This window comes from Trachypithecus francoisi, unplaced genomic scaffold (assembly GCF_009764315.1).
Source record: "Trachypithecus francoisi isolate TF-2019V2 unplaced genomic scaffold, Tfra_2.0 Lachesis_group15, whole genome shotgun sequence".
Classification (NCBI taxonomy): Eukaryota; Metazoa; Chordata; class Mammalia; order Primates; family Cercopithecidae; genus Trachypithecus; species Trachypithecus francoisi.
The window spans coordinates 18,185,192-18,199,424 of NW_022681460.1; the positions used below are offsets into that span (position 1 = coordinate 18,185,192).

The 14,233-nt window shown below is 33.6% G+C and overlaps 2 protein-coding genes across 5 annotated transcripts in view; one reads left to right on the top strand and one right to left on the bottom strand.

Annotated features, from left to right (window-relative positions):
* CEP85L (centrosomal protein 85 like) overlaps window positions 1–14,233 on the bottom strand; it is a 247,426-nt gene that overhangs the window by 80,218 nt on the left and 152,975 nt on the right. The window lies entirely within an intron of this gene.
* On the top strand, window positions 1,512–14,185 carry PLN (phospholamban). The gene is made up of 2 exons (XM_033234411.1): window positions 1,512–1,642; window positions 12,239–14,185. The coding sequence occupies exon 2, from the start codon at window positions 12,336–12,338 to the stop codon at window positions 12,492–12,494; it is 159 nt and encodes a 52-aa protein (XP_033090302.1). The 5' UTR covers window positions 1,512–1,642; window positions 12,239–12,335; the 3' UTR covers window positions 12,495–14,185.

Genomic DNA, 14,233 nt, shown 5'->3' on the forward strand with positions numbered 1-14,233 from the left:
GATTGAAAGAAAAATGGTTGTAGCACTAAGAAAAATAACAAACATTATTCATGCGATTTCCTTAACTTGGGTTTTACTTTTAAGTTGTAAATTTTCCCTTGGCAATGTTCACAGAATGTCTTTGCTAAAATATTGTTTTTCACTTAGTTTTAAGCTGATTCTTTAAATAACAAATGATTTGCTCTAGAGATGGATTTTCTTTCTTTGGAAGAAGCCAAGATCATCTCCATTTAAGGGCACATAAGCAGCTGCTGCTACACATTTTAGTTACCCATAAGAAAGTGAAGTGGGCTAAGTTCACTCTGTCATAAATATTTAAAAAATTAAAAATTACAAGTACCTCCTCTAAAATTAAAGAAGAGATTTAAGAATTAATATTTTCAAGTGTAGTGACTTAAGTAAATCTAACATGTAAGACAACAAATTAGATAAACAGAGGAGAATGAGGCCCGGCTTTACAAAAAAATTATTTCCCCAGTTCTACTGGAGATAAACTGTTCTAGGAAGTTCAAAATATCCTCACTTACTAGTATCTCATTTGTATAGTAATTTTCAGGAAAGCACCTGCTAGATTAAATGAGGCACATCCTTTTAAAAACATTACAAAATTTAAATTTCAACACATCAAACCTATAAAGCCTCATTAACTGAGATGTAACTGATTTGGAATCTGTAATTATTTCTTTTTTGCTATAAAGTTGCCCTTAATACTGCATCTGTTTATAAAAAATTTGTTAAGATTGTGTAAAATTTAATGCAATTGTTTAAAAAAATCTTAAATACTTAAAAGTAGCATATTGTTATTTTGGGGGGATTATATATAACAGTTTAAATATAAGAATTACTATTCACAAATATACTGTTAAACTGCTAATTGAAGAAAATATGAATGAATTAAATACATTTATTAGTTCTTTAACTGTAAGATAAAAATCATTTTTTAAAACAAAAAGCAGTTACTAGCCTGATTTCCTCATACACACTCTTTCTCCCATACACACAAGAACAAGAACAAAATAAGAAAACAGGTATAAAATTTGATTGTGTAAAAATATTTCACTTTTGTCTTGTTGAAAGCTAACATTATGAAGACGTGGTATTAAAGCAACAGCAGCAAGAATTCAATGAAAGTTGTTTTGCTTATATTTGTGTTTATTTTTCTCATAATTAAAATTCCTGTAGTAACTATTTTGGCTCTTCAACATCTTCACCATTAATATTCAATTATCTCTAAGATGCATGAATCATCCTGAAGATGCATTCAATCATCCCTGAAGATGCATGAATCTTTAACAAAAGCTTTCTACCACCTCAAATTTACTTTTTTTTTTTTTTCATTTATCTGCCATATACTGTTTTAAATTAGAAACAAAAGATGAAGCACAAAGTGTTAATGACTTTTCCATACCTAAAGTAAGAAGTTCTAAAGTTTGGTTGTGCTCAGACTAAGACTATGGCTAACCAATCGAAACTTCAGAATTCCTATGTGACATCATAAGACCTCCCTAGAACACTTTTTCTCCTCCACCTACTGCAACTGTTCCCATAAACCGGGTGACAGAGTCAGAAAACTCCCCAGCTAAACACCCATAAGACTTCATACAACACAATACTCTTTATTGTGATGATCACAGCAGCCAAGGTAAGAAACAGATTTCACTGACTTTGGTAATTCTTACTTTCTGTAATTCTTAATTCCTATAATTTCTATAATCTGAACTTTTAAAATAAGTTAATTTTATTAATATCAGTTCAAACTTAAGCAATAAAATGACATGACAAAATGCTTAAATTTATAAATGCTTATCCATTTAGTGACAGTAAAAATGAGACAACTTTGAAATGAAAAAGGTCATATTCATCTTTGATCCTGGTTATTTGTTTGTCATTTTAATTTGACTTTCACTTTTATTTTGCTTTTCAAATGTTAATTTCTGCCAATTAAAAAAATCTTCCAATTATGTTACCATATTTGGCAGTAGTGGTTAATTTCTCCACACAAAAACAATGACTTAATTTTGTTATTTATTGCTCTGCTGAGAAACAGTGCAGAACTGAGTTATTTACATCTGAACTAATATGAATAGTCATTTGACTATAAACATGCACATTATCAGCATGCCTATTGCAATATTATCATAATTTCATACAGTGAATAATAATGAAATGGAGCTTAAGAATATATAATACAAGCTACTTTTAAAGTGCCCTTGAGGATGTTTCCCCTCTAAAGTCCAGTCAACTTTTAAGAAACATTTCTAAAAATTCCATGCTGTTAATAAATTGAGTTACTGACACTAAATTCAATATTGTATCATAAAGAAGTTTAGAAATTTTAAAACACTTTTCACAAACACATAAAAATCTAGTGTTAGAGAATAATTTGACACCTTAAAAAGTTATTTTGACACACGAATATTCTTAAGTATCTTATTTTCACACAAATTTGATTAAATGGATTTCTGCCTATTAATGCCTATAGTTTTGTCAAGTTATTATCCTCCAGTGTTACTCCATTTCCTCTCTGAGATTTAGAAAGAAAGGAGAAAATAAAATAAATGCCAGGAATGGAGATGCCACAATTAATTTTATGACTTCCATTTGAATTCTACCCTATTCTTTATGTTACAATCCTCAATTTAGTAAATGAAACGTTTCCTCATTCTCAGATCTCTGTCAGGACTTACAGAAAATTACATATATTTTATTTATTTTAATTTTCATATTTTATATATATGTTAAAATTTACCTCTAAAATTCTCAATTCCCATGACAAATGTTAATTCTATTGCTCACTACAAATATGAACTTTGTAATTCTGCAAGCGGTTTTCCTTAAGACATACAGAAACATTTTTGTCTACCATTGAGGTATCCTAATTGCGTCTCCATATCTCTATACTCATAATTTTCCTTTGATATTACACAAAAGTCATTCAGTGTAGGTGTCTTATATGCTTATTTGTGCATTTTTATTCAAATATCAAATTACATTCTCACACTTCAAATTGGGTGTCCATGAGTTATTTTATTATATCAGAATTTTGCTTTATCACATATTGCTCTAAAAAGTACACAACCTCTGGAAAGAGCAGAAATTCTATTAAAGTTACTCTTAGCTCACTAGTATGTCTCAGTTAATAGAAATTCCAGTTATAGAGACTGTTAAAATTTCAAACATAATGTGGTAGTACCATACATTATGTCCCAACTAGTTCATCTATACCTTAAGGTGACAGTTAAGTATTGTCTTTGTTTATGAAGACATGTAGTTTAAACCTAAGTGCTTAAAAAAGTGTTAGATGAAATAAATGGGAAAAATATGAAAGATGTTTAAATTAAGAAGTATTAAGTTTTAAAAACACATGAGTCAGAATACATGCTTTACTAAAAGGCATGACAGCACTATCATTTCCCAAAATCAAATATCAAATCTATTTTATTTGTATTTTAGTAGGCATAAAGGAAAATAATTGCATTTGGGTATATAATCATATCTTTAATCAGTGAGATTAAGAAACAATAAGAAAATACTGCATTAACACAAGGGTTTCAGAAAATTTTAATGTATTTTAATGTTTTAATGTACTGATTACACATGTAACATTAAATTATGTAATATATTAAATTTTTAATTTAAAAACTTAAATTTAAAGTCTAGTTACTTCTCTAAATTAGACAATATATTACCAATCCCAGAAATGAGGAGGGCCAATTAAAACTTCTTCTTAAAGAACAATTTCCTAATATACTGGTGTACACAAATATTTCATTTGGTCCTCTTAATTATATATTTGATACTGCATCCCTATTCTACAATTTAGGAAAGATGCAAAAAGGTGAACTGCTCAAGATCACATAACTAAGAAAAGAGGGAAACCTTAGCAGAAGTTTAGGTTTTGTCACTAAGCCACACGCACATCCTCTATATACTGACCAGCATGGCTTGAAGTAAATCATGACACTGATAAACCAAATTTGAAAGCCCCCAAACACTGTAAATGATACTCTAAAAGGCAAATTCAGAGAATACAAACTTCTATTTTAATTTAAAACCATTCCATTTCACTTAAATTCAATTTATACATCAGGCATTACATTATTAATAGCCTAAATTATATTCTACTGATCATTTTCAAAACCAGAAAAATACGAAAATTACAGATGTCCTTAGCTGTTAAGCATACCTCCTGGAAGGCAAAATTCAAACTAACTGTAGAGACTTCAAAAAACCATAACATACCTCAATCAATCAAAGTTTCCTTTTATTTGTTTCATTGCTAAAATACTCATGCCTTCAATTCATCTGATACCTAAAATCCAAGTCAGTATCTCCTCAAAACTTTCACAAAAACCACATTTCGAGACTTTATTCTAGGTTCTCTATTAAATCCTCAGTCCTCAGCATTCCTCAGTTTTATTTCTGAACTCCCCTCTCCCCATACTCTACCATTTTAAATATCCAAAACTATTTGTTTTGACATGTTTGATCAATCTTGCTTTGTTATTTGCTACAAAAATCCCTCACTTTCATCAAAACTGTGAATTAACAAAGAAATGATCATACTAGCAAAGTAAACCTAAAAGCAGAAAAATCAAGAAAATAATCCTTCTAAATTACAGTGGCATAAATTAGATAAGATGTAGTCTCTTTGTATATTTGCAGAAATAGTACATCAAAGTTCTTACCCAGAATAATTCTGAAGCATGTGTTACCAAATAAACACATGAAAATGAAGCCTGGATGTACAGCATACTCATAGTCAACTGAGGACCTCTAGTGCCTTTGAAAAGGTACTCCATCTTTAGTTTTCAACCCCCATCCCCTGCTCCCCCCGCAAAAAAAAGGTTGACCAATACACTCACATTAATAGGGGGTACATTTATTAAGTGACATTCATTTCTCCGTAAGCCTTTCTCAATATACCCCTCCATATTCTCTTCCCCCCAAAAAGTTTCTGAAGTTTCAACTCCTACAGGGTTAAGAAGAATATTTTACTTGTAAATAAAACTTGTAAAGCATTGTTTCAATATTTAAAAAACAATAACGAAGGCAAACCTACAGACAATGTAGCAATAGCAATAAGCTAAATTGTCAATTTCAGAGAGAAAAATTTCTCTGTGCTGTTGTTTAATGAATTCTCCTCAAGACTTAACATGAGGAGCACCTCATTACAGGTCAATTTAGGAGTGAGAATATATTGATTTTTATGCATATACAATTATTTTCATAACCAGACAGAAGCAGCTTGAAGATTCTTTCAAACGGCCAGTCTGGACCAACAAAGCTCTGGAATGTTGCTACCACAAAGTAACTTCAAATAGAATGTCCAAGTTTAGTATTAGGCAATCTCAAAAGGAAAATGACTCCACTGGAGTGAACTTTTGTAAGTCAACAGATTCATCATAAATCTAATGATGAATTGTCCTAATTTATTACCACAAGTCCAAAAAAGGGTGTATATACATTCACTTATCGCTTACCTGTGGAAATGTCAGAAAGTAGTAGAAAAATAAAATAAAATTCCAAATAATCCAAATATAGACAAGCCCTGTTCATTCAAATTCAATCTATAGAAAATTCTAATCTTCTAAACCAATCTGATGGAAAAAACATCCTAGAGTATATCAGACTGTAGCCTTAGATATTACTTGAATTCAATTTAATAAAGTATTGCTTCAATACTCCCATGTTTACTAAAAGAATAAACCAAAAATAAAAGGAGAAAGGCAAAATTCTACAAATATAAAGAATCTCAGGAATTTATTATTTCAGCAAAAGGAATACCACCAAAAATGCTGAAGTTTGAGAAGTTCCACAAGCACTGAACATGCTTAAAGTATAGGTGGGGATTAATGCTCAGCATATACAACATCATTAAAGTATCAATTGTCTAGCAAGTCATAAAGCAGGCCACCAAAAGTTTTCAGAAGACTATTGAGGTTCCTTCTGCACAAGAATGCATTTGATATTATATTGCTAAAACAGGACTCACTGCAGACAAAGTAAGGACTCCTGAAGGAGTTGATATACTACCTTCCACCAAACATGCTGTCTAACATGGTATACGACATTAGTCAGAAGATTAGAGTTGCCTAATGGCTTTTCTATTTCCTTCTTCCACCTAAAAAAAAAAAAAACAACATACTATCTTGAACTTGATTGTTTTTTTAAATTTCCGGTGTCACTTTTCTTGAGGAAAAGAAGACAACCAAAGGATTTATAAATCCCACAAAGAATAGTAAAGAATTCTTTATTTTTATTCTTCTCATTCCCCTAAAAAGTAGAGTACTCATGGATCTACAAACATAAGATACTCTGTGGATACTTTTCTGCCTGTGATATGCAACTCAAGAGACAGGAGTCTGGCATTTCTACACCCAAACTCCTAACAAGCACCTTTCATGTTTTCAATACTCTTGATTCTAGGGCCTAGAAGATAAATTGATTTTAAAATTCATCTATAAGTGAATACCACTCTTGTGTCAAAACAATCAATTTATATATATATATATATTATATATATATATAGTCATTCTTTTAATAAGAGGGTGGAGAGTAACTTCAGTTTCCATGGTTGTTTCGGCCAGACACAAGTTCAGAAAATCCCAAAACTATTTATGATTAGACTAATAGAATGCTCTAAAAAGATCAGATAACATGAAAATAAAACTAAACTATTTTTCTATGCTTTCCATCAAAAATTATTAAACAGCTTGGCTGTTAAGGAATTTATTTTTTGAAAAAAAAAAAAGGAAACTCATATGGTGGTTGTCAGTGCAGAGAAGAGAATGATAAACACCTGACAACCATGAATTATAACGTAGTAAAGGTCACAGACAACTCCAAAAATAGGATTATGCTGTTCCCACACAAAGGTTTTCAATTCTCAACATATGACAGGAAACCCCATCTTCTATGGACAAAATCTGGCCTAATTATCACCATACAAATATTGGTATTCAATAGAACTAGGATTCCACACATTTCAGATTATACCACTGTAAAAAATTGAGCCCAATAAATTAAATGTGTATCATTAACATTTTAGCATGTAAAGCAGATTTGTTTTCAGTTTAGGCATAAAATTATAAAACAGTTACAAATAACTTTAGGATTACAGCATATTTCTAAATCTGACAAGAAACAGGATACTATTTTTGGTCATCTCCTTTATACCCAATTTGTTTCCAGAAACAAACTCTTGTTTTTCAGTAACAGTTAGCTGTTATAGGATTATAAGATCATCTTTAAAGTATGTTAATTATGCTTTAAGCAGCAGAGAGCTCATCTCTTTTGGGCACATCTTTGTATTTCACAAATACTAAAAACCCATTTATACAAAGTCTAGTTCAGATTAATATTATGTTAATCAGGTGACCATTAATTTAGGTGAATCCTCTAAGCCTCATTTTTCTCATCTGTGATAGAAAGAGACTTGAGGAGAATATTAGAGCTTAAATGTTCAACTAATAAATTGTTATTAGAACTAATCTGTCAATCACAGCATTATTTTTAAAAATTTTTAACTTATTATTAAAAATGAGGGCCAGGCATGGTGATTCATGCTTGTAATCCCAGGAATTACTTGAGCTCAGGAGTTTGAGACCAACCTGGGCAGCACAGTGAAACCCTGTCCCTACCAAAAATACAAAAATTAGCCAGGCATGGTGGTGCCCATCTGTGGTCCCAGCTACTCAGGAGGCTAAAGCAGGGAGATCACTAGAGCCTGGGAAGTTGAGGTGCAGTGAGCCATGATTGCACAACTGCACTCCAGCCAGGGTGACAGAGCAAGACCCTGTCGTTCATTCATCCATTCATAAAAATAATTAATTAATTAAAAATGAGATGGGGTCTCATTATGTTGCCCAAGCTGGTCTCGAACTCCTGGGCTCAAACGTTCCCCCCGCCTAGGCCTCCCAAGTGTTGGAATTATAGATGTGAGCCACCATGACCTGCCCACAGCATTATTTTTTATTAACAATTTTCTAATAGTTTTTGTCATAAAAATCCCTTATTTAACTTTAATGATTTATTGAAACATACCAATTATGCACTAAGTACTAGGATACTAAATGAACACATGGTTTCTTTACTTCAGAAACTATCAAGTCTAGTTGGGGATACAAACATGTAAACTGAAATTGTGCTATAATCTGATAGATATCCTCATATAGATAACACTAAAGCCCTATTAAAAACCAGTAGAGGTGACAACCAATTCCACCTTAATAACTAATGAAAGGTTTCATCAGGAAGTGATATTTAAACTGAACCTTAAGAATCAACTGAAGCTTGCCTGGCAGAGAATCAAAAGGTGGAGGATGTATTCCAGGCAGAGATAGAACAACATGTGCAAAGAATAAAATCACAAAAGGGAATGGAGTATTTATGGAAAGGTGACTTGTTTCATGTGACTGAAGTACAACTTATCAGTGTCAAGGTAGGGGATGACTCCCGTATATGCTTCATGATAAACTCCTGGCCAACTCCCTCCTTTCCCATGTTTTGCCTCAAAGTAATTTTTTAAATTTCTGACCTTTTAAGACCAGCTAAGCCCAAAAACCTCACAAAACCATATATTCAAATAGGAATTACCAAGGCTAATTATTATTCCTTTCTTAACTGTATTCTGCTACATATCTTCATAAAAGCTGATTACTCGGCCAGGCGCAGTGGTTCACGCCTGTAATCCCAGAACTTTGGGAGGCCTAGGCGGGCGGATCACAAGGTCAGGAGATCGAGACCATCCTGGCTAACACGGTGAAACCCAGTCTCTACTAAAAATACAAAAAAATTAGCCAGGCGTGGTGGCAGGCACCTGTAGTCCCAGCTACTTGGGAGGCTAAGGCAGGAGAATGGTGTGAACCCAGGAAGTGGAGCTTGCAGTGAGCCAAGATCACGCCACTTCACTCCAGCCTGGGCAACAGAGTAAGACTCTGTCTCAAAAAAATAAATAAATAAAATCTTCCTGTAATTCTCCAATCCACTAGATCTATAATAATCAAGTATCAACAGAAACAACTTAAAGGATGAATCTTAATAAAGAACAAAAGAAAATCTATTTCTATTTTACCTGAAGAATTCAAACAAACATCATTAAATATATGTCAAGTTTAAGCTGCTGTTTTCCTTTTTTTTAACTTTTAAGTTTGGGGGTATGTGTGACGGTTTGTTACACAGGTAAGCACACATCATGGGGGTTTGTATTATTTCATCACCCCGGTATTAAGCCTAGTACCCAACAGTTATCTTTTCTGCTCCTCTCCCTCCTCCCATCCTCCCCGCTCAAGCAGACCCCAGCATCTGTTGTTTCATTCTTTGTGTTCATAAGTTCTTATCATCTCACTCCCACTTAAAAGTGAGAACATGTGGTATCTGGTTTTCTTTTCCTGTGTTAGTTTGTTACTAGGGATAATGACCTCCAGCTCCATCCATGTTCCCACAGAAGACATGATTTCCTTCTTGTTTATGGCTGCACAGTACTGGGTGGTGTATACGACCACATTTCTACTCTGTCACTGATGGGCACTTAGGCTGATTCATGTCTTTGCTATCGTGAATAGTGCTGCAATGAACATTCGTGCGTGTATGTTTTTATGGCAGAAAGATTTATACTACTCTGGATATATACCCAGTAATGGGATTGTTGGGTCAAATGGTAGTTCTGCTTTTATGCTTTTATAGGCTGCTATTTTCTAAGTAGAAGTGTTACAAACAACCTGAATAACAGCTGTTAGCCACCGTTTAGACAATGAAGAATACATGCTAGAAAAATACAGGTTGTTAATAACTCTTTAAGGAAAGAAAATTTGATAGAAGTTGGCTCTTTGGAACTCCTTGCTACAGACCAATATTATTAAGGAGGACAGGGTCTCAAGCCAAAAAAGGCCCAGTCTACTATATAATTCAGAATATAATAGAGCCAAGTTGAACTATTGAACACTACAGAATCTAAACACCATAAACCATATGGTTTCTCTGTAAAAGTAAATGCCAGGTTCTCACTGGTCATGCCTGATACCTACCTTCCCCTCTGCCATTCTTTTAGTACTTCCTTCTGTTCCCTTCAGCACTTTCCTCTCTCAGGAATGGGCTAACAGGTTGAGACAGGCTTTTATGAGATGTATAAAAAGACTTAGGAGAAAATAAAATCTGACAGCTGGGGTAAGGTAGTAATACGTTGATTAACAATAATATATCAACAAATGTTAACAGTCACTACGTCTGGCAATTAATTATCACTTTTTTATTCCATTTTTTATTTTTCTTATTTCAAAATTGATGCAGAAGTATCCTGATTGAAAACAAAATGTCCCCCAAGTGTTAATAACCATTATCTCTGGACAGTTAATACAGTTAATTTTCAGTCTATATATAATTTTTCTGTAATAACATGTAAGTTCTTATTTGTTTTACTAATCATCAAAGTATAGACCCCACAGGCAGCAATAACTTGTGGGATCTCTGAAAGAAGGCATGATGGAAACTACTGCTATTAAGTAGAGGTCTGTAAATAGAAAATGTCTGTGGTAGATGGTGAGATAATAATAATTACTACGCATTCCAAGCTTGATCGTCTTCGGTACTTAACATCTTATTAAAATGTTGTTAAGATAACATTCTATAAAGATGTAAAATCATAAAAAGGAATGACAATTTGAATCCATATTTTTGGTAAAACACTTCCCATTTAACATTATTTTATTTTGGATTAAAATCAAGATCTAGGGAACAATTTGTTGTATGCATTTCCTTTTTATGAGATTGGCTCTGGAGCTATTAATACAGTGACTGTTCAAACCAATTACATCTACAGAGTAACAGATTTAAAGAAACTATATGTGAGAACTTTTACCCAAAAGAATAACCCAAAACAAGCTGTACCTTAAACCAAATACAGCAGGTCCTCAAATAACATCATTTCCTTCTATGTCATTTTGTTCTAACATTTAAGTATGTGTGCAGCTTGAATGTTCTCCCCATATCTGTGGGACTCTCGTTTCCTCCCATATCCCAAAACTGTGCACATTAGGTTCACTGGCGTGTTTAAGTTGTCCTGGATTGAGCGTGAGTGTGTACATGAGTGTATCCTGTGATGGAGTGGTCTCCTATCCAAGGTGGGTTCCTCCCTCCTTGAGCTGCTGGGATTGGCTCCAGCCACCAGCAACCCAAATCAGAATAAGAGGGTTGAAAAATGAATGAATGGATGAATACAAATTATTATCAAATAAAAATTGGTAAAGTCTAGGGTGATCATACAAATGCATGACAATAAATGCTATGGCACAAAAGCACTCAGAGATCCCATTGTATTTCTCAAACATCGATTCCATGTTTTTAATTGACCATCACAACCACTGTTACTCACTGATTCACCAAATACTGGGTAATTATCTTTGTGGGCTTTTTTTTTGAGACAGAGTTTTGCTGTGTCACCCAGGCTGGAGTACAGTGGCATGATCTGGGCTCACTGCAACCCCTGCCTCCTGGGCTCCAGCGATACACCCAAGTAGCTAGGATTACAGGCACATGCCACCAGCCTAGCTAATTTTTATATTTTTAGTAGAGACAGGGTTTCACCATGTTGGCCAGGCTGGTCTCAAACTCCTGACCTCAGAGGATCTGCCCGCCTTGGCCTCCCAAAGTGCTGGGATTACAGGCGTGAGCCACTGCACCGGCCTATCTGGTTTTTATTAATCTTTCTTAAATGTATATTTAGTTCATATTTCTCTCAATGTTTAATATTACAAGTGTTTGGGGTCTTTATTGAGAAGTTTGGTGATGTTCTTGTGACCAGAAATGTGCTATAGGAACTTAACTCTTATTTACATCAATCAGCCTACGGTAAAAATGGTTTTGTTATATGTTGTTTTGCAGAAAGTCATGATTTCCAGGAACTTATGGATGACACTGAGGATTACTGCAATACTTGTAGTAAATTTGGGAGAAAAAGGCAAAGACTGAAGTTACTATTCCTAACACAAATGAGACTGTCATGGTGTGCCCCATCAAAAAAGGAGAAATAGAGACAGACACATGGAAACACATACACACACACACACACACACACCACACACACACACAGAGAGAGAGAGAGAGAGAGAGACTATAGAAACACTTGATGTTATAAATAACAATAGTGCTGAGGAAGATGAATTAATACAAATTTGTATTTTTTGTCCTGATAATAGGTTACATATATTATTCTAATCCATTTATTATTTTTACATTCCAGGCTACCTAAAAGAAGACAGTTATCTCATATTTGGCTGCCAGTTTTTTATCTTTCTCTCGACCACTTAAAACTTCAGACTTCCTCTCCTGCTGGTATCATGGAGAAAGTCCAATACCTCACTCGCTCAGCTATAAGAAGAGCCTCAACCATTGAAATGCCTCAACAAGCACGTCAAAATCTACAGAATCTATTTATCAATTTCTGTCTCATCTTAATATGTCTCTTGCTGATCTGTATCATCGTGATGCTTCTCTGAAGTTCTGCTACAACCTCTAGATCTGCAACTTGCCACATCAGCTTAAAATCTGTCATCCCATGCAGACGGGAAAACAATACTGTAAAATAGACCACTTCCTGAGTAGAAGAGTTTCTTTGTGAAAAGGTCAAGATTAAGACTAAAACTTATTGTTAGCAAATGTATTCATCTGCTGGATCTTGTAAACGTGAAAAGGGCTTTATTTTCAAAAATTAACTTTAAAATAAGTGTATAAAATGTAACTGTTGATTTCCTCAACATGGCTCACAAATTTGTATCCCAAATCTTTTCTGAAGATGAAATAAGAGTTTAGTTTTGAAACTGCACTGCCAACAAGTTCACTTCATATATAAAGCATTATTTTTACTCTTTTGAGGTGAATATAACTTATATTACACTGTAAAATCTTCTTTAATACTAAGTATTTTTCAGGTCTTCACCAAGTATCAAAGTAACAACACAAATGAAGTGTCATTATTCAAAACAGTCCACTGACTCCTCACATCTGTTATCTTATTATAAAGAACTCTGTAGTAACTCTTTGTAGTAACATTCTAAAACAGAAATTGCATTTTTGCTATGCCACATTAACATTTTTTAAAGTTGATGAGAATCAAGTATGGAAAAGTAAGGCCACACTCTTACATAATAAAATTACTCTTAAGTAATTTTTTCAAAGAATCACAGAATTCTAGCACCTGTCGGTAAACCATAAATCTGTTCTAAGACATATGATCAACAGATGAGAATTGGGGGTTAGTATGTGACAGTGAGATTAGTCATATCACTAATAGACTAACAGAACAGAATCTAATCTTCATTTAAGACACTGTAGTGAATTATCTGACCTAGAGTTACCTAGTTTACCACACTGTATCTTTGGAATCATGAAACCTTAAGACTTCAGACTGATTTTACAGGTTGTCTTCCATTCCAACCTAACACCCAATGCAGGCAAGGAAAATAATAAAAGATTCCCAGTGACAAAAAAAAAATCACCTCAAGTATTTAAAAAAATAAAAGTATGAATTATCTCTCCAAATATTAACTAATTCTTAGATTATATTTTGAAATGAACTTGTTGGCCCATCTATTACATCTACAGCTGACCCCTGAATATGGGGGTTAGGGGAGCTGAGAATCCATGGGTCCGCAAAATCTTAACTACCTAATAGCCTACTGTTGACCATAAACCTTACTGATAACATAAACAGTAAATTAACACACATTTTGCATGTTATATGTATTATACACTGTATTCCTATAATAAAGTAAGCTAGAGAAAAGAAAATGTTATTTAGAACATCGTAAAAAAGAGAAAATATATTTACTATTCATTAAATGGAAGTGGGTCAACATAAAAGTCGTCATTCTCATTGTCTTCACATCGAGAGGAGGAAGAGAAAGAGAAAGACGGGGAGGAAGAGCAGGGGTTGGTCTTGCAATCTTGTCTTAGGGGTGTGGGGAGTAGGGGAAAAGAATATTCATGTATAAGTGGACCCTCACTATTTAAGCCCTTGTTGTCCAAGGGTCAACTGTAACAGGACATAGCTATTTTTCTTCATCTATCAACCAAATGGCAAGCATCTATTTCGTAGGCCACTCTACTGAGCTAAATTATAGATCCAGCAATGTTACCTATAATTATTTTCTTGATGAATACATTTTCAATTTCTCCTCTGATCATTTCAGAACATCTTCCAATAACTCATAAAACAACTGAAGTAAAATTTAGTGCT

What these genes read in the sequence shown, in the direction of transcription:
- PLN (XM_033234411.1), top strand. Translation starts at nt 12,336, where the DNA reads ATGGAGAAAGTCCAATACCTCACTCGCTCAGCTATAAGAAGAGCCTCA.